The sequence below is a fragment of the Akebia trifoliata genome, chromosome 3 (genome assembly GCF_017979445.1).
Source record: "Akebia trifoliata isolate Shusen 1 chromosome 3, ASM1797944v1, whole genome shotgun sequence".
NCBI lineage: Eukaryota > Viridiplantae > Streptophyta > Magnoliopsida > Ranunculales > Lardizabalaceae > Akebia > Akebia trifoliata.
Genome location: NC_141377.1, coordinates 20,656,894 through 20,684,283, shown reverse-complemented (window position 1 = coordinate 20,684,283; position 27,390 = coordinate 20,656,894). Strand labels below are relative to the sequence as shown.

Sequence of the window (27,390 nt, the reverse complement as noted above, 5' to 3'; positions counted from 1 at the left end):
CTTTGGGGAGGATTTTCATGAATGGCGAGATCATGCCATGTCCACAGCTTTAATTTCAAAAGCAACTCGAAAACCAAATTTAACAGGTTGGCTCCTTGGAATAGATCTGAATAAAAATTTAATGGTTTAATGCCCCTTTATTTGGATCTCAATATGGATCGATCATTATCTGAATAATATATTACTTTAAAGTATTTTATAAAATGAAAGGATTCTAATAGTAAAATAGTAAGAGAAAAGGGAAAAGAAAAAGACCAAATGATTCATAAAAACTGATCCACCCGAATTAAATAATTCCGATCATATCAGTTTTGGATTTGGATAAAAAAATCCAGATCTCAATATGGAAAGTTTTATATCCGACTCGGATCTGACACATTTTCATTTTATGCCATACTTTTGAGAGCTGAGATTTAAACCTCGAAAGAGGTTAGGTTCTCGAGTTTTATTTTGTATATAAGAATACTTCATACATAGGCTCTATGAAAGGCATAAGGATTAAATGTCTATGAAACTATAGAAATTATATACCTCATAAATCTTTTCTTTCTTATTGTGGGTATGCCACACTTCGGGTAAGATTAGTCACACGGTCACATGATCTACAGTTTAACTACCTAGAAGACCTCGAAATGGGATATGATTTCTAGATCTATGAAAATGTTGGTTGGGATTAAGACGTCGTACATTGTTGGAGGTAATTAGATTACCTAGGAGAACAAGTTCCAATTTATGTTTGCTTGATTTAGTACATATAATTGCAAGGTTGGTTTGGATTACGACATTATCCATTGTTGGGGGTAATTTTTGATTACCTAGGAGAACAAATTCCCATTTATGGTTGCTTGATTTCACACAGTTATAGAGAAAAAGCATATGCTGCATGTGGGCTAGTTTTGTTGAGGACACTGTTTACTCAATTAGTAATTGGCCTCCATATGGACCTAGATTATGACAAGTTGCAATCCATAGACCATATGAATCATGTGTTTAAAAAACACATGACCATGTTGCGACGATGTGTCCCTTTCAAAGTTCAAATATAAAAGTAAAGAACTAAAGCTTTAGCTTTACGCAACTGTAATTCTGAATCTATAACCTTTAGTTTACTAGCGCATTGTGAATTGCAAGGAAGTAGACCAACTCCATGTTGATTTTTTGAGATTTCCTTGGGATCACAACCGGTGTTGCGATATGCTGTCTGAACATCTTGACATAGCCACTCATTTTTGAGGTTTTGACATCCACAACGAACATTAACCTTACAAGAGGGAGTTGACAAGGGAATAAAATAAAAATTAGATAAATAAAAAAGTAGAATTGTTGTTATAGTTGTTAAAATGTTTAGAATAGGATCCAAACTCTGTTATTTGAATCTTGTATTGATACACATTGATTTGTTCTAAACATTAGTACTGTTATCCAAACTCTGTTAGAAACAAGCAATTTTTGTTAGAAATTGCATCTATTTGGAAAAATAATTTGGTTTTACTTATTTTAATTATGTCGATGAGAGTTATATAAATTTTTTATTTTTCAAAACTAATCTAAAGGGGGTTAAGAGATCATTTTCAAACTATGGCCACTAGTTATACCCAAAAATAAGCTTACTTTCTGGATTGAAGAGCAAGAAGCTTTACTAGTGTAATCAGCAAAATCCTTAGGTTTTCTTGTTTCTTAATAATTTTTTAAAATACTTTAAACAATTATCCTTTTCAACATCTTTTATAGATAAATAAGGCATGTGCGAGTCTGTTTTGCTTGGCTAACCTTGTGTTATATTATAAATGATCTTTTTTCTTCATCTTCATCTTTATCTACTTGAGTGGGTTTGCTACTTTTAATGGAAAAATGTTCGGTATGTATGTTAAGGCCTATCTTGTATATCATTTTGAATTACATTGTTAGTCTATTACTCTATACTGACGTTAAGGGGCACATGTTCCCCCAAATGGTAACATAATTTTTAAAAATATTATACTCTTTATAGAGTTGACTGGAAATATAGGATTCTTATTACCCTTTAATTTTGTCAAAATCTTAGACGATCTCAACACATCTTATTACAATACATTATTTTTACTATTCCTTGTGGCCATTAGTCCACTTTTAATGTGGATGTGTTATGTAAAATGTGAAATTTAGATTGAATATTATGCAGGTATTTTGTTTATCAGGAAAATTTCATATGTTCAATTTTAAGAGGAGATGCTGTCAAAATTTTTATAGAATTTTATTATATTTATCTATATTTAGTGTAATTATATATTTAGTGTAATTATATATTAAAATAACAAAAATATAAATAATTTCTATAGATTTTTGCACCAAAAGAGCATGTATATCTATATGATAACCTGACATTGCCTCCTGGTTTCTATCTTTGATTATACACTGTGCACAAATTGTAGGTTGAGATGGTGTAAGTAATCAAATAATTTACATGATTAATTGAAATAGACCATTTAATATTCTGCTCTACTGTCGTCTCTTGTTATTACCATTGGCAGATGGAAGATAGCAATTCAAAGAATGCAAAAGCAGATTGGACACCCAAACAACATGAAGTTTGGGTCGAGATCTGCTATGAATTAGTTAAGAAGGAGAGGAGACCGCATAAAGTGCTTGACAAGACCGGTTATGATTTCTTAGTGTAGACACCCCATTTTTGCATCCGCTTGATTAATCAACTCGTCAACCCGATCGCAATGATTCCCAATGATGGATGTGTATTCTATTGCTTTATTTTGTTACCAGATGTGTTTCAGAAATCCGGATGAGGTATCTCGAACTAACAAAACCTTAGAAACCATGCTACGCTAGGAAAATACGACCCCAGAAACATAGAAATCATCATCTTGCAGACCAAAAAGAAGCTTCACGATAAAAATCACTAAAAATTGACCAAATTACCAAAATACCCTTAAACTCAAGACAACCCTAGAGCCTACGTTACGCTTAAGAAAACTCTCTCGAACACATAAAATAACAAATTAGAACCAAATAAATTATTTCACCAATTTTAACAGAATTTGACAAAATTACGAAAATGCCCTCATAAAGTTCACAACCATTTCACATAAAAATTTTCATAAATGACACAAACCAACATTCTCATTGAATTCCTTACGAAAAATCGATTCTAAAACATCCTAGAACATTAAAAACCGACTTAAAACGTGAAAAGTCTTCTCCGGGGGCAAAACGGTAATTTCATAATTTTCATAATTAAAAAATTCGAAATTAATAAATAAAACATTAGATAATTAAAGTGAAACATTAATGAAATTAATTTAAAATTTTGAACCTAAAAAATCGATCAATCGGACTCTCAGGCAAAATTGTTGAGGGTTCGTGGGATATTTCTTTAAGGACCCCTCCATTTGAGGGTCCAAAGAATTAAAGAAATAATGGAAGGGGGTTCTCAAAAAATTAAAAGTAAATCAAGTAAGACTAAAGTCAAGGTATTAAAGTCAATCAAGTGAGACTAAAGTCAAAATTAAAGTCAATTAAGCAAGACTGAAGTCAAGATATTAAAAGTCAATCAATTAAGACTAAAGTCAAAATATTAAAAGTCAATCAAATAAGATCAAAAGTCATAATAGAACTCTAATTAAATAATAACTCTATCTAATAGAGTTCTAACTTAAAAACAATTCTACCTAAAATAATTTTAATTAAAACACAATTCTACTTAAAACAATTTTAATTAAAACACAATTCTACCTAAAATAAGTCTAACTAAAACACAACTCTAATTAAAAGATCTCTAATTAAACACTAACTCTATCCAAATCAACCCCTAAAACATCTATAAATAGAGGTGCTCACACCCTATTTTCGTAAAAAATCATAAATCCTAGGAGAAGTAGGTCTAGAAGCTCCCCTAGCCTCCCATAAACCCTAGTTTTGGAGCCCCAACTCCTTACCTAACATCCCCCCTTCAATTTTAGTCTAGAAAACCTCTAAAATCCCTCCAAAAACACTCCTAAATCCGCAACAAACTTGAAGAGTTCAGATTCAGAAACAAAGAGATACCTTGATCTAGGAGATCCGAAGTCAAATCCGGAGACAGAACGAAGCAAGGGAGTACAGTACAAGGAATTTTTTTTGTCAGATCTGAGAGAGCAAAATCCTTGCTATCGGAAAGGTATGTATCTTTTTATATTTATTTTTATCTAGGTTTTAGCAATGTAATTTACTTGGAAAGTTAGTAGAGACCGGCTTTGGCCGGGCGGGGTTGGTGCCTAACACCTTCCAACCCCGTAACTTGATCCCCGAATTCAGATTTTTTATGGTAGATTAGTTCTTTTTATCCATGTTAGAGTCAGTTTAGTTCCTAGACCACAATAACTAGGTGGCGACTCCCAAACCTCAAGGGTCAAAAACGGATCCGTGCACCCAGCGGATCGAGGGCGCTTTCACTTAGTTAAAGAGTTTAATAAGAGAACTAATGTTTATTACGATAGAGGGCAAATGAAGAACAAGTGGGATAGACAAAAAGGCATTTGGGGACGTTGGAATAAGATTTGCACGAATACTAGCGTCTCTTATGATGTTGATAATGGCATATTAGATGCAAGTGATGAGTGGTGGGATGGGTGGTTAGAGGTACATTTCTTGTTAATTTTTCATTTTATTTATTTTAAGATTTTTGTCTCTTTATGTAAAATAGGGTTTTTTATTTTTTATAGCATCATCCAAAAGATGCAATATTTCGAAAGCAACCTCTGAAGTTTGCGAAACAATTGGATTTCATCTTTGGAGGCACATATGCCATTGGTAGTCGGATGTGGTCACCTGCATCTGGTACAATGCCATCTGCATCAGTACCTCAGGATGAGAATCTAGATGAGGATGATCTAGATGATGTAATGCCAACCCAGCATCCAGAGTCTCAGACACCTCTACAGGAGACTCCTGATGATGCTGATGAGTTTGAGGATGATGCTACTCCTATTGTACCCTCACCCACAACCCACGTTCGACGTAGAAGTGGAGATACTCTACCACCTCAAAGTCGTAGGCAAAAGACGACCACTGCTAGGCAAATTAGCCAGTCATTGGAGATGCTCGCAAATGCAGTCCACAGTCAGATATCCGCTTCTACCAATCCCACTGTAATTAAGAAAGGCAGTATTCAAGAGTCGATCGAGCTCTTAGACCAGCTAGGAAATGTACTTACCAATAGTGATCTCTATCGTTATGCGTTGAAGATATTTATAAAGAACAAACAATTCAGAGAGGTTTTTTGTGCATTACGATCAGCAGATGTTCGTCTTGAGTGGTTGGAAGGCGAGATGTCTGATTTTATGGCTGGAAAAGGCATTTAGACTTGTTTTATATGTAACTAAAATATTTTTTTGGGTTTTATGATGCACTTATAGAGTGCAATATACATTGTTATTTTTGGCTGTTAGATGGATATTGTACATATTATATTTTGGCTATTAGATGGATATTGTACATATTATATTTTTGGCTGTTAGATGGATATTGTGATTAATATTTCTATTAGATGGATATTTTTATTTGTTGTTAGATAGATATATACTACTAATATGAATTCATAAGCAAGTCATGGATTCAGATGTTGATACGATGAATACTATCGATTCAGCTGATACGACTGATACTATCGATTCAAATGATGATTCCACCAATACTGTCGACTCAAGTGTTTTAAGTATGGCCGCTACAGGAGGCGTCCTAGGTTCTTCATTTTATTACGAGAATTTTTTACATAGGGAGCCACATAATAATAGTCAGTTAAAGGGGATTGATTTTGTGCGGGAGACACTGGATGATAATCGTGCGACGTGTCATTCATTATTTAGAATGGAACGACACGTATTTCTGAATCTATGTAGTCTTTTGGAAGTTCGAGGTCTATTGAAGATGGAACGCTACATTACTATTCAAGAACAACTAGCGATGTTTTTATTGATAGTAGGACATAATCAAGGACAAAGATTAGTTGCAAATAGTTTTGATCACTCTGTTCATTCAGTTAGTAAGTATTTCAACAAAATTCTTTTGGGTATGGTGAACTTATCAATGTCCTTAATTGTACCTCCCGACCTCAATGAAGTCTATTCGCACATCCGTAACAATCCTCGTTTTTGGCCATATTTTAAGGTAATATATATATATATATATATATATTATATATATATATATATATATATTATATATATATATATCTATATATATATATATATATATATATATTTGAAAAATACTTGTTTAATTAATGTTTATATATTAATATACCTTAAAAATATGTAGGATTGTATTGGAGCGATAGACGGGACGCATGTTAGTGCATTTGTACCAATAGCGGAACAAATACGATATCGAGGACATAAGAGACTCACACAAAATGTAATGGCAACATGATCGTTTGACATGTTGTTCACTCATGTGGTGGTTGGTTGGGAAGGGTCAGCTAATGATTCACGTGTCTTCCTTGAGACATTGAATACTCCCAGTTTAAATTTTCCATATCCTCCACCAGGTCTGTATATAAAAGTTTTTCAATTATATCTGTTTATATATAATCTTAGAAATTAATATATTTTTTTGGATAATAGGTAAATATTATTTGGTAGATGTTGGGTACCCACTCATGGATGGTTATCTCGCACCTTATCGAGGTGTTCGATACCATCTACAAGACTATAAGAGATCACGGGCAAATGGTCGAAATGAATTATTCAATCATTTACATTCTTCACTTCGGAACGTGATTGAACGAACCTTTGGGGTTTTGAAAGCAAAATGGCCAATCTTGAAGTTGATGCGTTCATATAATTTGGACAAACAACGAAACATTGTTATTGCATGCATGACATTGCACAATTTTATCAGAAAACATGCTATTGTCGATGAAGAATTTGCTCGATTCGAAGAAGAAGGATCAACGGGAGTAGAAGAAGAGGGCATCACTAATCAAGAGTATCCAGTTCCCCCATTAGTAGGTCGTCAGAGTCAATAAACAATGAAAATACATAGAGATTTAATAGCTGATGCCATTTTTACTGGCAATCATTGATGTATTTTCATATTCTGTTGGATAATTTTGTATTGTAATTATAAATACTGTTAAACAATGTTGGAATAAAGATTATAATATTTTTAAGTATATTTCGAAGATTCTATACTTATTTATTTATTGTCTTTGTGTATGATGAATAACATTGATGGCAAACTATACGTATCCACCATGTTGTTCATGTGGTCGAGTGATGACATTAGTCACAGCTAAAACAAAAGAAAATTATGGGAGGATGTTTTATAGGTGTCCATCTTGGCAGGTAATATAATATTGATATTAATGTTGGGTGTGTATTTATATTTGGTGACATTGATATTAATTCATATGTTATTTTACTTTATAGAGACATGCAGGGTCTTTTCTGTGGGTAGATGAAGTTGACATTATCAATGATAATGTTCCTCAAGATAAAGTAACAGAGTCAAACAAGAAGAATGAAAAATATATTTTGTATGCATTTGTTGGATGTATATTTTTTATGTTTTTATTTATTTCAGTTTTACTTATTATATTAACTATGATTATTATGTTTAAATGATGTCAGAATCTAAATGTGGTGGTTGTGGATGTGTTATGTATATACGATGTAATGTGGATGTGCTATGTAAAATGTGAAATTTGGATTGAATTATGCAGGTATTTTGTTTATCAGGAAAATTTCATATGTTCAATTTCAAGAGGAGATGCTGTCGAAATTTTTATAGAATTTTATTATATTTATCTATATTTAGTGTAATTATATATTTATAGGGGTATTTTAGTAATTTTTGATGCATTCTGCGTACATTATGTTAGATTGTGTATTATGCAGGTATTTCATTTATTAGGAAAATTTTATATGTCTATTTTTAAGAGGAGATGTTGCCGAAATTTCTATAGAATTATAAATTTTTCTATAATTTTTTATAGATTTATAAACATTTTAAAATTAAAATAATTATTTTTTTAATTTTTTATATAATTTTATTATATTTATATATATATATATTTAGTGTAATTATATATGTATAGGGGTATTCTGGCAATTTTTATGCATTCTGGTTGCATTATCAACCTTAAGGGCATTCTGGTCATTTTACCCTACTACAGCAGATTTTAGAAGCTGTATCAAACAGTCCACAGTCAGATTCTAGTCAACAGCACAGCAGTTTTAAAAAGCTCTATCAAACAAGTTTTTCAGCTTTTCAGATTTTGACAGCAGAATCAGACAGCAGATTCAGACAGCAGAAGCTGACAGCAGTTTTAAGAAGCTGAATCAATCGCCCCCTAGATATTTAGAATTTAATTAATTGAAAAACACTAACCCAACTCAAAATCAATTGAAAATGGGTTGAGAGTCGAAGAGTTTATAAGGAGAGATGAGGCAATAAGCCCCATGTGGAACTAAACTCAACACTAACCTTAATCGTGATTGATGTTTTCTGTCGAATAGACAATTGAGATAAGAGAAAAATATGAATTTTCTTGAGATTGGAACTGACCTTGTAAGATATTCGGTACAATATTTTTTGGTAGCAATTTTTTTTTATAATAATGATGAATGCACAGGGTTTGAGAATGTTGATGGTACGTGACTGACGTTGCAACGCCATAGAACAGCACATCAAAAGAGTATTTTGAGTATGACACATGGTGGGGGAGTCAGAAAATCATTACTCATTATTTATTTTTTTTTTCAGCGTCACCTAATATTCAAAGCAAATGGTAGGACTTTCCATTGCATTGACAGTTAATTTGCAAGGAAGAAGACAAAAAAAACACATGTTGTCTATAATTAACTTTAAGAAATAGTATTAAGAAAAATATTAAACGGACTTCCTACAAAGCTATGCTAATGTGGAGGTGTGGAGCCATAAATGCTTTCAGATGCCATTACGACGGCACAATAGTGTGGCAGGAAGTCAATATAATATAGAACGGCTCAAAATACTATTTGTCTATGGGGATAAAACATTTGGAATCTCGAAAAGTTTTCTCCCAGTCCAATATTTATTTATTATTTTTTTTTTTAAAGAAAGTTACAAATGTTGGTTGAGCCTAAAGTGAAAAAAAATTGTTGGAAAATCTAATTTTCATAATAAAAAATATATATATAATACATTATATTTAAAGAAATAATCTAATTATCTGTAAAATAAAGTAGTGATTGCCATATAATCATAGAAAATACCATTATAATGCTCACCTTATCGTTTTCACCAATCATTATATTTAATGATTACTAAAAATGGCAGTTGGGATTATTGATGTCATAGCAATCCTCAGCTTAATCAAGGTTCTTATATCTTTTTTTTTTTTTTTTTCTCAAACATTAGTTGACATTAATCAATGATTTTTAATTGCTATTCATCCCCCTTAAATCGAACCTTTAAGTCAAATGAAGGTTTTAATTGTGGGATGTGACATGTTTCTATTTTTTAATTTTATAGTCTGATGGCGAAATAAAAATGATGATAAATAATATAAAAGCAGTAAGGAAAATGTTCCTTAATTTTTAAATTATTATATAGAGAAAAATGGAAACTTGCGCAGTCAATCTCCTTTTTGCAGTACACATGGCACAATCTCATTGGTTAAAACAATTCATTAAGAGGAATATATTTCTTAAGAGCGCAATACACACTGTTTATTGGACTTAATTAAATAACACATTTTCAAAGCTGTAATTTAAGATAAAGTAGGTACACAAGCGACTATATATCATCAGGACCGGCTCCATGCAAGTTGATGCCTAGGACGAAAACTCTGAAGGAGGTCTTTTTAATATTTAATACATTAATATAGAGGGCTGTTATTGCTACACCAACTTTTACTAATGCCACACCGATTCTTATGTGAATTTTGTACATAATTGGTGTGGCATTAGTAAAATTTGGTGTGGGAATAATAACTCTCTAATATAAATAATATCAATTGATTAATTATATAATAATTTTTTTTATTTAAAGTTCTTTTATTTTTTATTTATTAAAGAGCAAATCATTTTCAATAAACAATAAGGTTAATCCACCTAAAAACATGAAAAAATCAAATCAAATCCAAAATAGGATTAATAATGTCTTCCTTTGACAATTCAAAAATAAATAATTAAATAATTATGTGCTTTTCAAATGAGAATAAATAGATAAAAGAATAATAATGATGGAGAGAGAAAGATCAATTTAATACTTTAGTTAATCCAAATATTAAATTTACCTTAATAAAAATGTCCTACTTATGCTTCGATGCTACAAATTAAATTATTAAGGTATTTATAAAGAAAGATTATGTATGTGTGGGAGAGAAGATGGTAGTAATAGGGTAAGTGAAATGTGTTGAAAACTTGAGAAAGAATAAATTATATGAAAATAACAAAAATTATTTTAATAAATTTTGTAGACCTACAACGTGTGTGGGATTTCGGAGCTATTTTTTTTATTTTATTTTCATTTTATTTTAGCTTTTAATGTACAAGGGGAGAGGGCTTAAAACAACCTTTTTTTAAAACTAATAAAAACAAATCTTGAAGTCTCAACCTAGGCATTGAGAATTTTTTATGTTTTGAAACTACCAATTCTTAGAAAATCATAATCCTTACTAAATTAGTAAGATTTTAATTCTTAATAAGGTTCCTGAGCTCAAATTGATTATCAAATTTGCAATCCAACAATAAAGCACTCTTGATTTCATGAAAAAAGTAAAATTAGGACTTGATCCTAGGTTTTGATAATGGATGGCTACCAAACTTTCACAGAACTTTTAAATTTAGAATTAAAATTTAACGATGAAAAATTATAATTTTTTTTTTCAAAACTAATGGATTTTGTCCTCTACAACCATGTAGCATAAAATCATGTTTTTCTATGCCAAATGGTATGCTCGACACCCTTAGTAAGAGTTGAAATCTTAATGAATAGGTAAGGCTAGTCACACTCTAATTTTTAATATGATCTAAGATATGGTAAAAAAAGAATTTGGAAACTTATTATATGGGGAGGGTGTTCTCAACTTAATTGTACAAGAATCTATATATATATATATATATATATATATATATATATATATATATATATATATATATATATATATATATATATATATATATATTATATATATATATATATATTGGGAAATGTTCAGCACCCTAAGTTTTACCACACACTTTAACAAACGTTTTTTGTCCTACATTGGTTAGAAGTTTTGGAATGAGCTGATTTTTGGTGAGGATGATCTCTATGATTAGAAGATCATCCTCCCCAAAAATCAGCCCATTCCGAAATGTTTAGCCCCATGTTTACACGTTGAAAAATCGTGGACCGTCCATTTTTTGTAAATCATTTTGATGATGGGGTTAGAAGTTTTGGAATGAGCTGATTTTTGGTGAGGATGATCTCCTCACCATAGAGATCATCCTCACCAAAAATCAGCTCATTCCGAAACTTCTAACCCATGTAAGACAAAACGCGTTTGTTAAAGTGTGTGGTAAAACTAAGGGTGGCGAACGGGACCCTATATATATATATATATTTTTTTTTTAAAAATGCTTTCTGTCCTTCAATTATTGAGAATTGGGATCCATAAACCTTTGGTAGGAGTTTAAGAAACATTGGACTCTTAATAAAACCTGTGTGGCACTTTTTGATAGGAGTTTAAAAGGCATTGGACTCCTAATAAAATCATTTTCTACATGATACGCAGCTCAAAGTACTTAATCTACATCAAAAAATGCCATGTAGACATTGTATTTTATCATTGAAAGAATCAAATCGAAAAATATATTTTTGGACGGGCCCTCCGCTGATGTGGGGTCTTAGGCAATTACCTAAGTGGTCAGCCCTGTATATCATTGATAGTTGTTGGAAATATACACATGTCAGAATTAGGTGATCTATTAATATAAAAAAATCTATTTTAAAAACACCTTGATGACCGAGTATAGGTCATAATTGTTGGAGGCTTATGGTTTTGACTTTCAAAAGTTCTAAAAGTTTGAATGAAGGATGAGAATAATTGCACCCACCTTTTGAGATATCTACACTCACGTAGTAGTTGCACACCCATAATTTATTAATATCCACATATAGTATATGTATCAATCAAATATGTTTTCATTAGTTATGATTGAAATTCTTCATCACAACGTCATCGTCTTTCATAGACAACTTCATCAACTTCAGCCGGGATTTTTTCTAATTGTAGAAAAATCAGGGATTTTTTTTATTATTGTAGAAAACTTAGATCTTGAACTGTAATGTATAAGTTTTTGTATATTTATCATCTTCAGAATGTGTTTAAACATCATTATAATGTGTTTTTTCTAGGCAAAAATGAGTTTTGTTGATGAATATGTCAACCTGAAAGGTCGATAATTGTAGATACATGTCAACTGATCGTGAACGCCATGTTTTGCTATATGACGATTTATATCACAACACAAAAAAAAGTCCATATTTAACGGACCAAGGTGTTAATTTTCTCATTGTCGAATTTTTTTTTTTTTTTTTTACAAGTCGAAATCTTCAAATTAATGGAGAATAAGAGAAATTCAATAACTCTAAGCCATCAAATCTATGAACATAAAAGTTTTCAACAACCTTGAGTTGTTGAAATTTGGTTTCTAAAATTTGTTGGCTTTGGCCCATAAAATTTTCTTGTCAAATTTTCCAATTTTCACGTAGTATATAGGTCGACATTAATTTTCCAAATTCGATAGATATGGTTCGACATAATATGTTTGGTAATTTTTTTTTTTAAATATTATTTGTTTCAGTTTTTATAAGGTTTAAAAAATGAAGAAGTTCACTCAACGGATCCAAAAGGCAACACTACAACATTTTTGGTGTATAGCGACGGTTTATAGCGGCGGATCAATATTTCCGCTGCTGTATGATATGTTTTTTGCAGCGGATATACTAATCCGCTGCTAAAAGAGACACATTTCGGAAGGAAGAAAACACTGAAATGTTTTATTGCAGCGGATGATTGTATTCGCCGCTACATGTGATACACATTCGAAGAAATAACGTTTTTTGCAGCGGATATTGATATCCGCTACTATAGGGAGCACATTTAAATGTTTTTTTTTTTTTGCAACGGATAGTTGTATCCGCCACCATAGGGGACCACACTTATTAAAAAAGGTTTTTGGCAGCGGATATTTTATCCGCCACTATAGGAAGCACATTGAAATGTATTTTTGCAGCGGCTAGTTGTATCCGCCCCCAAGGAAATTAATTTTTTTAGATTTTCTTTTTAAAAAATTAATTGAAATATTTTTTTTAAATAATTAATCTGTAACAAATCTCTTTTTTATTTTGATTCAAGCGGATACATCTGTTCTTATAATGTTTCACAAATTTTTCTTACGTTTAAAAAAATATTATTAATTTTAATAATAAGCGAATATACATTTTTTTTATTTTAATAATTATTATTAACATTTTTTTTAAAAATTTTGATTCAAGCGGATATGTCTACCCTACGTTTTCGTTTTTCTCTTTAAAAATTAATTTAAAAATATATTTTTTAATAATTATTATTATTATTAAGAAATCTTTTTTTATTTCGATTCAAATGGATAAGTTTCTCTTATAATTTTTTTAAAAATTAGTTTAAAAATAATATTTTTAATCATTATTATTTAAAAAATATTTTTTTATTAGTACTTCAAAAAGACATGTCTCTTGTATCCATTCTTCTTACGTTTTCTTTTCAAATAATTAGTTTAAAAATAATATTTATTAACTATTATTTTAAAAAAATTTATTAGTACTTCAAATACAATTATTTCTTGTAAATTAAATAACGTAAATCCATTTTTCTTATGCTTTCTTTTCAAATAATTAGTTTAAAAATAATATTTTTAATAATAAAAAAATTTATTAATAATTTTTTACGTTTTCTTTTAAAAATATTAATTTAAATATCATTTTTTATTTAGTTTTTAAAATATTTAATAATTATTATTTAAATTTTTTATTTATTTATTAGTAGACACGTCTCTTATAAATAAATTAAATAACATAAATCTAGGGGTGTCAATGGATAGCCGAAATCCAAATCCAAATTCGAATTTGGAAAATCGAATATTATCCAAAATTTTTGGATATCAAATTTGGATTCGGATGTTATTTTAACATTCGGATGTTATTTTAACATTCGAATGAGTTTCGGATACGAATTCAAATGTTACGAAATCCAATTCAATAATATCTATTCTGATTTAAATATGTGTGTTATGTATGCATGTAACACAACAAAACTTATTTTGTACTTATATATCTGCTTGTGTATTCATGTTACACAACTAAATTTAACAATGTATCTTCTCTCTCCAATCTCAAACGCAAAAACCAGTGTGGGTTTCGTCATTTTGACTGTGTGAGCTCCGTAGCCATCCTCTTCTTCGGCCAACGAGCATCAAGGTAGGTACTTCCCCCCTCTCTCTCTCTCTCTCTCTCTCACACACACACACACACACACACATGGTGGCTTCAACCTAGCTCAATCAAAATAATATTAATTTAGCTTTTGAAAATCAATTTCTTCAAATTGATGTAAAACTAGTTGATGTTTTATTCAAATTTTTTATCATTTTTTTTTCAAAAATTAAAGTTTATTTGTTATTAAGACTTTTTTTTTCAAAAAATCTTGGTTAGTGATATTCGATCGGATTCGAATTCGGATATAGCACTATCCGATGGTAGTCTTACATAAATCCAATTTTATTATGTTTTCTTTTTAAGTAATTAGTTTAAAAATAATATTTTTAATAATTATTATTTTAAAAATATTTTTTTATTAGTATAAATAGCAGCGGAAAATTAATTCCGTTTGTAAAAGGAACAAAAATGGTTTTATTGCAGCGGATGAATTTATCCGCCGTTACAAGGCACACACTCCACTCGATTTATCTGAAAAATAATCGTTTTTTAGCAACGGTTTAATTTATCCGCAGCTATAAGGCACAAAAAGGGCAGCGAAAAAACACAATCCGTTTGTAAATCCTCTTCACCGCGCGACGAAAAAATAAATTAATTTGCTAAAGAAGTGCGTGCGAAAAACCAATTCTGTCTTCCCTCTCATTTCCCTCTCGTTCCTTCGTCTCTGTCTGTCACTCTCTCTCTCTCGTTTTCTTGCTGTTTGTTGGGGCTTGTGAGATTACTTCGACAAGCTAGAGTGAAACAACTGGTAAGCTCACACATTCTCTCTCTCTCTCTCTTTTTCTCTGATGTTTCGATTTAAATTTTTTTTGCAATTGATACTCTGCAATCCGATCCTTCATCCATGGATTGAAACCCTAGACTTCCAACGATTTCTTATTTGGAATTTTTCTGCTAATTGTGATTTGTTAAACCCTGATTTTTTTTTTGTTGTTAATTATTTTTTGTTATTCATGTTTTTTTTAATGTACTTGTTGAAATTTTAGAATTTTAGATTTCAGAAGTTTTTTTTTTCTCTCAATAAATAAATAAAAATATATAGAAGATGATCTTCTTTTAATTGGATTTATATCTTTTCTTCATGTATTTAAATAAAATGTAGCAATCTGATCTATATATGTTTTTGGATTTATGTGATTTCTACTTCCATTTTAAGTGCACTGAAATTACTTCTTCAATAGGGTCGAGCTAAATTCTGAATGGGGCCTTATTGCGCCTTTCAAATTGCAATATTGTGATAGATGGCAACATTATTATGTATTCTTCTAACAAGTAATGTGTTTTCTCAACTGCTGCACCAATAACTTGCATTGAGAACCAATAATTTGGTTCTCTTAAAAAATAAGTTTGGAGTGCATAGCCCCTTTATGCTGATAGGGTGATGACAGTAAGCTTTAATCTCGTAGATGCTACTTTCCTTGCAAGTTTGTGTGGGTGATTGAAATTTTTGCCCAAATTTTTGAACTATGAAAACCTCATCTTAGTTTTTCTCTGATGGTTTAACAGAGTTGATTTCCATAGGGCAGTCATGGGGAAGGTGGCTATATAAAATCTCTACTGAAGAATCATTGTATTTGGTTGAAGCCTTGAGGTATTCCTTTTGATCTACAACTTTCACCATGATGTTAGACATTTGATCAAGTAGTCATAACTATTCAATGTTTCACCATAGTAGTCTACTATGATATTTCACCCAGTTGTCTGCTTGTAATTGGGTTTTAACTATTGTAGGTTCATAGTTTCAATTTCTTATCTCCTCTCACTTTGGTTTGCTACTAAACAAATACAACAATATAGTATTCTATTCTTCTTGAAATACTTTGGAAATGTCTTTTATCCTTGGTGCATCTGCATAGAAACCAAATTGACAAGATGTATTTGGTTAAAAAATAGATGTTGTATTGAAGTAGTCAGACTTGTGGCATGTGAACAACCTATTCTTGAGGTTCAGCTTTTTAACATCCAGTTTGAAATGCAAATATGAAATCATTTATGTTCTGGTAGGAGGGTCTGTCATGCTCAATCTCGTTTTCTTAGTGAAAGAGCACTATAATAGGTGAGTTTTCTCATTCTTATTATTTTAGTTGTTGATGCTGATTACTTATCTGCATACCAAAGCTGTAGTTTGAGTTCTGGTCATCTTTCTAATCTCACTTTACCACCCTAAATTAGATGGGATAAAGTATTAGAAGTAATCAGAAATGGACCCTATTATAATAGTTTGTTACTATTGCTTTAGGTATGGATTTTATTTTTATTTTTATTTTTGAGGGTACCTAATGTATGGAATTGGGAATCATCTGTATTAGTGCTAGCTTTGGCATATCCCACCTTACCAAAAAATCCTCAAGTTTCAAGTTTTCTTTTGTTTTAAAGATTTTGATTTGTAATTGGATTCAATTTTAGTTACTATATCATGGATTTTCATTTTATTTTATGAATTTATGAATAAAATTGAAATACAAGAATGGGTTTTCGATCCCCTCGGATGATTCTACGTAATCTTAGCCAGTGAGTCTTGAGCTCCAACACCATGAAGTCTGAGATTGGGTTCAATCCCAGATTCCCATATGGACCTAAATAGAAAAAAAAAAGTTTAATATTTTAGGTGAATAATTTGAATTTTCAAACAGTACTACAGAATTTCGAATCTCCCAAAGCTTAATTGGGTGGAATTACAATAATTAGGTTGTAGGATCGATCCTAAGTTACCCATCGAAATCATTACTGTACTAATAATGAATATCTGGATCCTCTTTCTTTTATGGATAATTTCCTATGATTTGATGCAGAGAGAAATTTTAAATGTATTTTTTTTCTTCATCAATTATGGATTGGCTAGGTTATGCTATCAAAATTAACCCAATGGCCTGTCGGATGGCCTATTGGATGGCCTGCCCAATGTCCTGTCGGATGGCTTGGTGGATGGCTTACCCAACGGCTTGTTGGATGGCTTGCCCAATGGTCTGTTGGATGGCCTATCCAATGGCCTGTCCCATGGCCTATCCAATGGCCTGTTGGATGGCCTGCCCAATGGCCTGTCCAATGACTTATCGAATGGCCTGGTTAATGGCCTGTCGGATGGCCTATCGGATGTTTGTTTACTTAAGATGTAAGTAATAATAGCAAACTTGCCAATATTACCTATTTTTGGAAATTTTGAAAATAATGAGGACAGACTTGGAATGTAAAATTTCATTCTTTTATCTTCTCTCATCGTATCTCCACTTTTGGAGATAATCAAATTTGACATTTTTTCCATTCTCTTCTCTCCAATTTTCTTCTTTTCTTTCCCCACTGAACAATTCAAACAGGAGAAAGGAAAAGAAAATTGCATATTTTCTTTTCTTTTCTCTTATCTTCTCTCAGTTCAAATAGACTGTAAAGAAAACCTAACATTTATTACAGTCTTTATAGTATTTTTTTTACAGTAATTTTTTAATTTAGGTGTTGAAAGAAGATATGGATAAGAGTTGAATGAAAAAGTCGAGGTAAAGTTAACTACTTATGATCCATTGTCAATGTTTATAACTCAATGAGATTTGTTTTTAAAAGTTCCCTTACATTATTTTCTAATGTAGGGTGAGTAGCGAATATATAAACGGTGTCGATAAATTCCTCGACTTCGCATTTGCCAATACATCAACCGGCCTCATCCCATGTGCATGTAGGAAATGTGTCAACTTTAAGCTCTTAAAACGGGATGTTGTCTAGGAACATCTCATCATTTATAGAATTATGGAGCATTACACATTATGGAAATATCACGGGGAAACTTCTTCCACATCCACATCCACTATTTCATGTGATGATACTCCAGGTGGTGTTGATATGAATGGAATGTTGCACGATGTTTTTGATATATTGGGTGTGGACAATGATGTACCTGATGGAGTAAGTGAACCTACACAAGGGCGCAATGCCGATGTAGAAAATTTTTTTAGGTTGCTTCAAGATGCAGATAGAGAGTTGTATCCCGGATGTACCAAGTTCACAAAGCTCTCTTTCATTGTTCGACTATATCACATAAAGTGTTTGTCTGGATGGAGCAACAAGTCCTTTGACATGTTACTTACGCTTTTGAAGGAGGCATTACCCGAGGGAGAGTTGTTGCCAAACTCTTTTTATGATGCGAAGAAGATCATTAGGGAGTTGGGACTTAATTACAATAAAATTGATGCGTGCCCTAATGATTGTATGTTATATTGGAAGGACACAGCCAATGACGAATTATGCAAGGTGTGTGGTACTTCGAGATGGCAGCAAGTTGAACATAAAGAGAATTATGAGAACATTTATCTGAGGATAAAAAAAAAGAAAGATTCCTGCTAAAATATTGCGTTATTTTCCATTGGTTCCAAGGCTTCAAAGGTTATTCATGTCATCGAAGACCGCAGCATTCATGCGATGGCATGACGAGAGTCGTACCAAAGATGGGTCATTGAGGCATCCAGCTGACTCTCTTGCTTGGAAAGATTTTGACATTAAACATCGACCATTTTCTTTAGACAGTCGCAATGTTAGACTTGGGTTGGCAACCGATGGCTTTAATCCATTTAGGACGATGAGTATTTCTCATAGTACTTGGCCTGTCATTCTAACAGTATACAACTTACCACCATGGATGTGTATGAAACAGCCTTATCTCATGTTATCATTATTGATTCTAGGTCCTTATGGACCCGACAATGATATCGACGTGTATTTGCAACAATTGATAGATGATTTGAGACAATTGAGGGAGTTTGGCGTAGACACATATGACGCACATAGCAATCAAACCTTTCAAATGAAAGCTGCACTATTATGGACGATTAGCGACTTTTCAGGATACGCTATGTTGTCTGGATGGAGCACCAAAGGTCGTCTTGCTTGTCCTTGTTGCAATAAGGACAATTGTTCTCGACGTTTGAAGCATGGTAGAAAATTTTGTTACCTAGGTCACCGTCGATTTCTGCCGATTGACCATAGGTTTAGATTTGATAAGAAATGTTTCGATGGAGAACGAGAACATCGAATTATGCCAATCCCACCATCTGGTTATGAGGTTTTGGAACAAGTAGAGGGCATAAACATCACATTCGGGAAGATTTCTAAAGTTGCAAAAGGTCGCAAGAGAGGACGAGAAGATGATGCGAGAGATTTTTACAATTGGAAGAAGAAAAGTATTTTCTTTGACTTACCTTATTGGAAACACAATCTGTTGCGACATAGTTTGGATGTCATGCACATTGAGAAAAATGTGTGTGATAATGTCATTAGGATTTTGCTGAACATCGAAGGAAAGACAAAAGATAATTTGAAGGCTCGTCTAGACTTGCAAGAAATGAAAATACAAAATAAACTTCATCCAGTTAGTATGGGAAATAAGACATATTATCCTCCACGTGTTTTACAATGACTAATATTGAAAAAGAGAACTTTTGTAATGTGTTGAAGAATTGTAAGATCAGATGGTTTGCATCGAAATTTTCACGATGTGACATCCCAAAAACGTAAGATTTCTGGACTCAAGAGTCATGATTGTCATGTGTTGATGCAACAACTACTCCCGATAGCCTTGCGAGGTATATTGGTATGCATGTGAGCGCAAACCTAATTGAGTTGTGCACATTCTTTAGAGAGTGTGTTCTAAGGTTGCACGGGTAGATGACTTTGAAAGGTTGCAGTCTCGAATTGTGCTAACATTATGCCACTTAGAGAGGGTTTTTCCCCCAGCGTTCTTTGATGTTATGGTGCATTTACCGGTTCATTTGGCTGCCGAGGCACGAATCGCTGGACCAGTACATTATCGATGGATGTACCCTATTGAAAGGTATGCATTAATTTTTGTATTTTTTTGTTTAGTTTCACATGCACCACACTATTCAATCTCATAGTCAAATTATCTCAATGCATGGTCATAGGTACCTTCTCACACTTAAATCGTATGTACGTAATCGAAGTCGACCAGAAGGTTCTATCGCAGAAGGGTACCTCGCAGAAGAATGCTTAACATTTTGCTCGAGGTACTTTGATAGTGTGGAGACAAGGTTTAATCGGCCAATAAGAAATGATGACTTTGGTAACACTTTCTCAGGTCGACTATTGGGAAAAGAACAAGTATTTACTCTAGATGAAATATCATGGAGACAAGCAAATCGATACATGCTTTTCAACTCTGAGACACTTGTCCCATACTTTGAGTAAGAATGCATATTTATTTTGAGTTTTACGATGCATGTTGAATGTAATATATCCATAGTTAATCATATCTCTTGAACTCAAACATATACAGAAAACACAAGAATGAACTTAAGTAGCAGCATCGTCGGGTCAGTCGTTTTGAAATTGATAGGCTTCACGCCAAAGAATTTGATGATTGGCTTTTCAACAAGTCCTCCCAGTCGGAGAATTTTCCACTTTCAGATGAAGTTAAGAAATTAGCAAAGGGTCCTGATCGTGTCGCAAAAAGATTCAACACGTATATCATTAATGAGTTCAGATTTCGCACGAAAGGTAGTGAAAGTAAGAGAAAAACTCAAAACAACAGAGTTATCGTGGTTGCAAATACATCAAGTTTCTCAAGTGTTAGTGATAGAAACCCAATTCAAGGAGACATTACCTATTATGGTGTATTGACTGATATCATAGAGCTCAATTATTATGAATGGAAGCGTGTTGTATTGTTTAAGTGTGAGTGGGTTGACGTTAGAAGATGAATAAAAAAAGATGACTTGGGGTTTACGCTCGTGAATTTCACATACTTATCCAATACTGGAGCAAATGTTTTCGATGAACCATTTGTACTAGCATCTCAAACCACACAAGTATTCTACGTCAAGGACTCCATGAATTCAAACTGGTATACTACTGTACAGTCAAAACCAAGAGATTTGTTTGAAATGGGAGGAAATGGTACAGTAGAGGATATCGATGATTACTTGCAAAACTTGTCTTGTAATGATCAAAGTATGGTGGATACTTTGATCGCCTCTGATGATAACGTAACATGGGATAGGTAAGATATGCCAGGAATAACGATCAATGCGCTTCTAATTATCACGACACCTTTAACGGCCACATATGAAATTAAGAAGGATGACATTGACGAGTCAGATTTCAATAGTATTGATGGGGATGAGTTGGAGTCCAGTGATGCTGTTTGAAATTATTCATGTACAATGATGTAATTCCAAGTTCAATGTATCATTTGACATAGATTTGGTAATTAATAATTAAAAAAACTCATTTGTAAATCTTTGAATTGACCTCTATTATCATTAACTTAATAACATTTCTTATAAGTTTCAAAGGAACTAATCATTTTCTTGATCTTTATTATAGGATGCATAGTCATGATTCACAACCTTCCCAACATGGGGATGAGACGGTACATTTGGGGCCCGCACAGATAGATATGACTGCCCCTTCCGATCAGGATCTAATTCAACATCTAGTAAGATTGACTAATTGTTTTTAAGATTTTGCACTCATATATGTATATGTAATTGAATGATAATCAATTTTTTGTACATAATTTTCTACAGGGTCTACCAAGACGCATAAAAAACATGTGCGAGGCAATACACGTCTTGAATCACTTTAGAACATTGGCCTACAGGATTTAAAAACATGTGTTTGAAAAAACAACTACAAGCAGCCTATTGGCAATGGGACCAAGTTACTTGGACAGTTTTTAGGTACCGTGGTACGGAAGCCACGGTTCATATCTTTTATGCATTCAGATTGGAGGCGAGTGCCGATTGAAGCTAAAGAAAATATTTGGCAAACTGTTCAGGTAATCTAAAAAATAAATCAATTAAAGTACACTAACTGTTTATATTTATCTAGAAACTTTACGCCTATGCTTTTTTAAATTTGATGTAGGGGGTTTTTGATATCGATGCCGACTTGAAGGGTTGGGTTCTTGAATCCTTCAATCAGAAATGGAAAGACCGCAAATGCCTCTTGAAAAAAAAATACTATTTAGACTTTGTGGGCGCTCCAGATGAGGCTAAAAAGAACCTTCCACCTTTTATGGATCAAGTGGAGTGGGATTGGCTTGTTCAATTTTGGGAAGGCAAAGTTGGTAAGGTATGAGTAACAACCATAGTTACATATAAATTCATTTAATTAACTATTGGTAAGGTTTGAATATTATCTAATTTTTTATTGTTTACTTTGTAGATGTGGGAAAAGAAAAATAAAGCCAATCGTAAGAAACAAAAAATATACCACACATCTGGCACAAAGAGCTTTGCAAGAAAATTCGAGGAGGAGGTAAAATCAAATAACCATCGAACTTATTTAGTATATGATTGCAATACTATTTATGATTAATGCTTTACTTGTTAATAGACAGAAAAAAATAATGGGGTGGAGCCATCGCGGATGCAAATTGTCATAGTAACCCACACAAGAAAGGACTGATGAGACTATCGTTGTTCTTCTCACCGGAGTTAATAATAATCTTACGTTTACCTTACTTGTGGGGCAAGTAGAGGATCGAACCCAAGAGAAGGAGGAATAGAGTTAAGCTAAGAAGATAAAATTCAAATTAACTAAAAGGAATTAAAACTATTTTTCTTTGTATTTTTGAACTTATAAGAAAATGTAAAATTACTAGAAAAGAACTAAAGTAAGTGAAATTAAAAGCAAGTAAACTTATGAAATTAGAACACCATTAGAGGTGGATCTACCTAGAACATGTTGATGAGACATTCTTTGTTTCAAGCCTTTTTATAACTCAATCGTAAGGGCTTGGTGTTAGCTCCTTAGATCGGAAAGTTTTGCAAATGAAATGAAATAAGGGAACATAAACAAAGTAGAATTCTTTGAAAACTTCCTACTACCAATTATCTAGTTTAAGCATACTTTATCTTGATCTAATCTAAGCATAAAGTATCTATATTAAGAATAAAAGGTGCAAGAAACTTAAAGAGAATTCATAAGCATTTTAAATAAAAGAAAGGCATGAAATTAAAAATAACACAAGAACTTGCTCTAGGCTTTTCCACTCTCCAATGGAGGGAAACTTAGCCTAATGTCATTGCAAGAGAGGGAAGATAAGAGATGAAAGAACTTTTCTTCATTTCATGGAGAAAATTACAACTTCTTCTTCTTCTACTTCTTACAAGACTAATTAGTCAAAAGAAAATAACTAGAAAATGAAAATACAAAAAATAAGAGAATAGGCAAAGAGCCTTAGATTAAAGGAGTCTTGGATAAGAGAACCAAGATGGGACCCTTTCTCTAGAAATGAAGGCTCTATTTATAGAGAAAAATGTGTGTAGAAGAGTCTAAAAGTAGCCTCCACTTTTCTTTGCACAAAAAGACAAAAGAGGAGAATATGAGTTAAGGATTAGGGCATTCCAAAGTGTTAGGATATTCCAAAGTGGGCCCAAATGCTTTTGTCTTGAGATTTTGATTCCAATTTGTTGATTTTCTGCACAAGAAACACACGTAATTAGATTTATCTAGTAAATGAATTTATTTATATATAATTAAGCCTAATTAACATGCAACGTGGTGGTTTGAGGCTTATCATGATTATTATCTTAATATAGAGAAATAGGTACAAAAATCAAGATAAATATCCGGAAAATGTGCGTATAATTGAGTGTTTGGAGACACTCATCACACCCCCAAACTTACCTTTTTCTAGTCCCTAGAAAATAAAACTGCCACTTTCGCAGGCATCCTCGACTGCATTTAGCGAATGCAAAGCCCTTGAACCGCTAGATTACCCCTAGTGGACGAGTTTGACTCGTGAGGGTTTGCAGAAAATATACCCACAAAATTTGAAAACAACTTTGAAGTAAAAATAGTCTAAATCAAAACTTATATTGAAAAGCACTAGTCTTTTTTTTTTTTTTTGTCAATCAATTAGAAGTACTGCTTGGTATAGAGTCCCAACCCTTATTTCTCTCGACAAAAACTTAGACTTAAATTGACCTTTAAGCGATAGTGATTCTAACTCAGAAATTTAAGAGATTCGATTTCCCAAAATGAGTTTCAACCTTCTAACTACTCAAGAATAACTGGAGTAACTTAGGGTTTAATTCTAAACTTAGCATCCTGTCTGGGGTAGTGAGAAGTGTGGATATTCACTTTAATACCTCTAAGGGGCTTTATCTGTGATATTCCAGTATACTCACATTTTTACACTTGATGGCTTTCACCCTACTAAAACTTTATATAAACTTTTGGATCTTTGACTTTTTTTTTTTTTTATTTACTTCTTCACTATTTTTCTAAGAAAAGTAGGCAGCCCTTTTCAAGGTACCCAGTCTAATTCAATGGTTGCTGTACAAGGTGTATACAATCCAGTTCTGTTTTTCTTCTAATCAACCAACCAATTGAACAAGGAAGTCAAAGTTCATCAAACCTAGTTTTTCCTTAAACTCTAGGTAGAAAGAAGGTAACAAGCTCTTTTAATACAATCTAGACTCTTGGTAACCTTATTAGAAGTGACTATAAACCAAAAGATAACTTTGCTCTAATTTTTGCCTAAGAGAAACATAAATGGGGACTCCAGATCATAGCTTCCAATGAAAGACTGATTAAATATTTTCACTAAGTGCTTAAAAGATACAAGCTAAGACTTTGAGAAAAATACAACAAAGTTGCCAACCAAATATTTTTCAATTTTTTTTGTATAAAAAAAGAAAATAATAAGTGGAAATCCAACCCATACACCCCCAAACTTAAACATTATATTGTCCTCAATATTTCAACTATACATGCAAAGGTAAAATTGAAATTGACAAAATGAAATGAAGTGGGTTAGATAGCACCTGAGAAAGACCTTATAGTCCTGTTGATATTTAACACAATGTCCCTTGAAGTGCATGGATTGCCTCCCAGAAGTGCTAAGTTTAACGTCTTTAGCTAGACGAAAACATAGTTAATTTTGATAGACGGGATCATCGAGAAAAAGAACTTCCTCCTGCGGAACATACTCGACAAACGGTTTGAGACGTTGGCCATTCACTTTGAAAGTGGATCCGTCCTTAGGATTAAGGACTTCAACAGCACCATGGGGTAAACTGTTTGGATAATATATGGGCCAGTCCATCGAGACTTAAGTTTTCCAGGAAAAAGGTGGAGTCTATTATCATACAACAAAACTTTTTGATTAGGAATGAAATTCCTCCTAAGAATGTGCCTATCGTGAAAGAATTTGGTACGCTTTTTTGTACCTTTTGGCACAATCATACGAGTCATTTCTAATCTCTTCTAACTCGTCTAGTTGTAACTTTCGCTTCTCACTGCTTTATCAAAATCAAAGTTGAGGCGTTTGATCGCCCAATATGCACGATGTTCTAGTTCTACAGGGAGATGGCAGGCCTTGCCAAAAACTTACCGGTAGGGAGACATCCCTATGGGTGTCTTGAATGCAGTCCTATAGGCCCAGAGTGAATCATTCAATCTCAAAGACCAATCTTTCCTTGAAGGATTGACTGTTTTTTCTAAGATAGTCTTTATTTCCCTGTTAGAAATCTCCACTTGTCCACTTGTTTGTGGGTGGTAAGGTGTGGCAACCTTATGCGTTATGAGGTATTTCATCAACGCAGCAAATATCTTGTTGTAAAAATGCGAGCCACCATCACTTATGATAGCTCGTGGAGTACCAAATCTTGAAAAAATCGTCTCCTTGATGAATTTTATCACAACTTGTGATCGTTAGTTCTACATGCCACAGCTTCGACCCATTTTGACACATAGTCAACGGCAAGTAGGATGTATTGGTAACCCTAGGAGATAGGAAAGGGTCCCATGAAGTCTATACCCCACACGTCAAAAATTTCGATGATCAGGATAGGATTTTGAGCATTTCATTTCTCTTAGAGATTTTTCCTAATCTCTGACATCTATCACAAGATTTGCTAAACTCGTGGGCATCATGAAAAATACTAGGCCAGAAAAAATCGCATTGTAAGATTTTCATGGCGGTCTTCTTACCACTGAAGTGCCCTCCGCAGGCATGATTATGGAAAAACTCTAGGATACTGACCTGCTCATAGGTTGAAATACAACGTCTAATGATTTGATCGGGACAATACTTAAATAAGTATGGTTCATCCCAGAAATACCATTTTGTTTTTGACAGAAGGCGAAGTTTCTCTTGACTGTCATTTTGACTGGGAATTGACCTGTAACTAGGTAGTTGACAATGTCGCATACCATGGAGCATTGGCTTGAGAGATTGCATAAGTTGCTCATCGGGAAAGGATTCAGAGATGGGTAAGGATTCTCGGATGGCTTGTTAACTATCCTAGACAAGTGATCAGCTACGACATTTTCTACCCCTTTTTATCTCGGATCTCGAGATCAAACTCTTGTAGAAGTAGAATCCAACGGATAATCTTGCTTTAGCATCTTTCTTTGATAGAAGGTACTTCAATGCTGCGTGGTCTGTGTAGATCACAACTTTAGATCCTATAAGGTAGGGGCGAAATTTTTCAACGGCATAGACCACTGCTAGCATTTCCTTGTCCGTTGTAGAGTAGTTAAGCTGAGCATCGTTAAGGGTTTTACTAGCATATTAAATAACATGAGGTTATTTTTCAATTCGCTGATCCAAAACAATGCCTATTGCATAATCTGAAGCGTTGCACATAACTTCGAATGGAATGCTCCAGTTTGGAGGTTGAATAATGGGTGCCAAGGTTAACTCGGACTTGAGTTTGTTGAACGCAGAGAGACATGACTCTGAAAAGTCGAAAGGAACATCCTTTCCCAATAGCTCACATAAAGGCTTCGAGATTTTCCGAAATCTTTAATGAATCTACGATAAAAACCTGCATGGCCTAGGAATGACCTAATTTCTTTGACCGTTCTAGGAGGTGGTAATTTTTCAATTAGACCTACCTTTGCCTTATCTACCTCAATCCCTTTAGAGAAACAATGTGCCTTAGCACACTCCCG

At 32.9% G+C, this 27,390-nt stretch overlaps 1 protein-coding gene and 1 long non-coding RNA gene across 2 annotated transcripts; both read left to right on the top strand.

Annotated features, from left to right (window-relative positions):
• Positions 1–18,216: 18,216 nt before the first annotated feature.
• LOC147406131 (uncharacterized) lies at positions 18,217–21,940 on the top strand. The gene is made up of 5 exons (XM_086432500.1): positions 18,217–18,717; positions 18,869–19,831; positions 20,100–20,293; positions 20,385–20,663; positions 21,805–21,940. Exons 1-5 carry the CDS (start codon positions 18,217–18,219, stop codon positions 21,938–21,940), a joined length of 2,073 nt encoding a protein of 690 aa, XP_086288626.1.
• Positions 21,941–22,057: 117 nt separating this feature from the next.
• On the top strand, positions 22,058–22,740 carry LOC147406130 (uncharacterized). Its single transcript, XR_015175769.1, has 3 exons — positions 22,058–22,258; positions 22,348–22,554; positions 22,648–22,740. It is a non-coding gene; the product is annotated as an uncharacterized LOC147406130 (long non-coding RNA).
• The last annotated feature ends 4,650 nt before the right edge of the window (positions 22,741–27,390 follow it).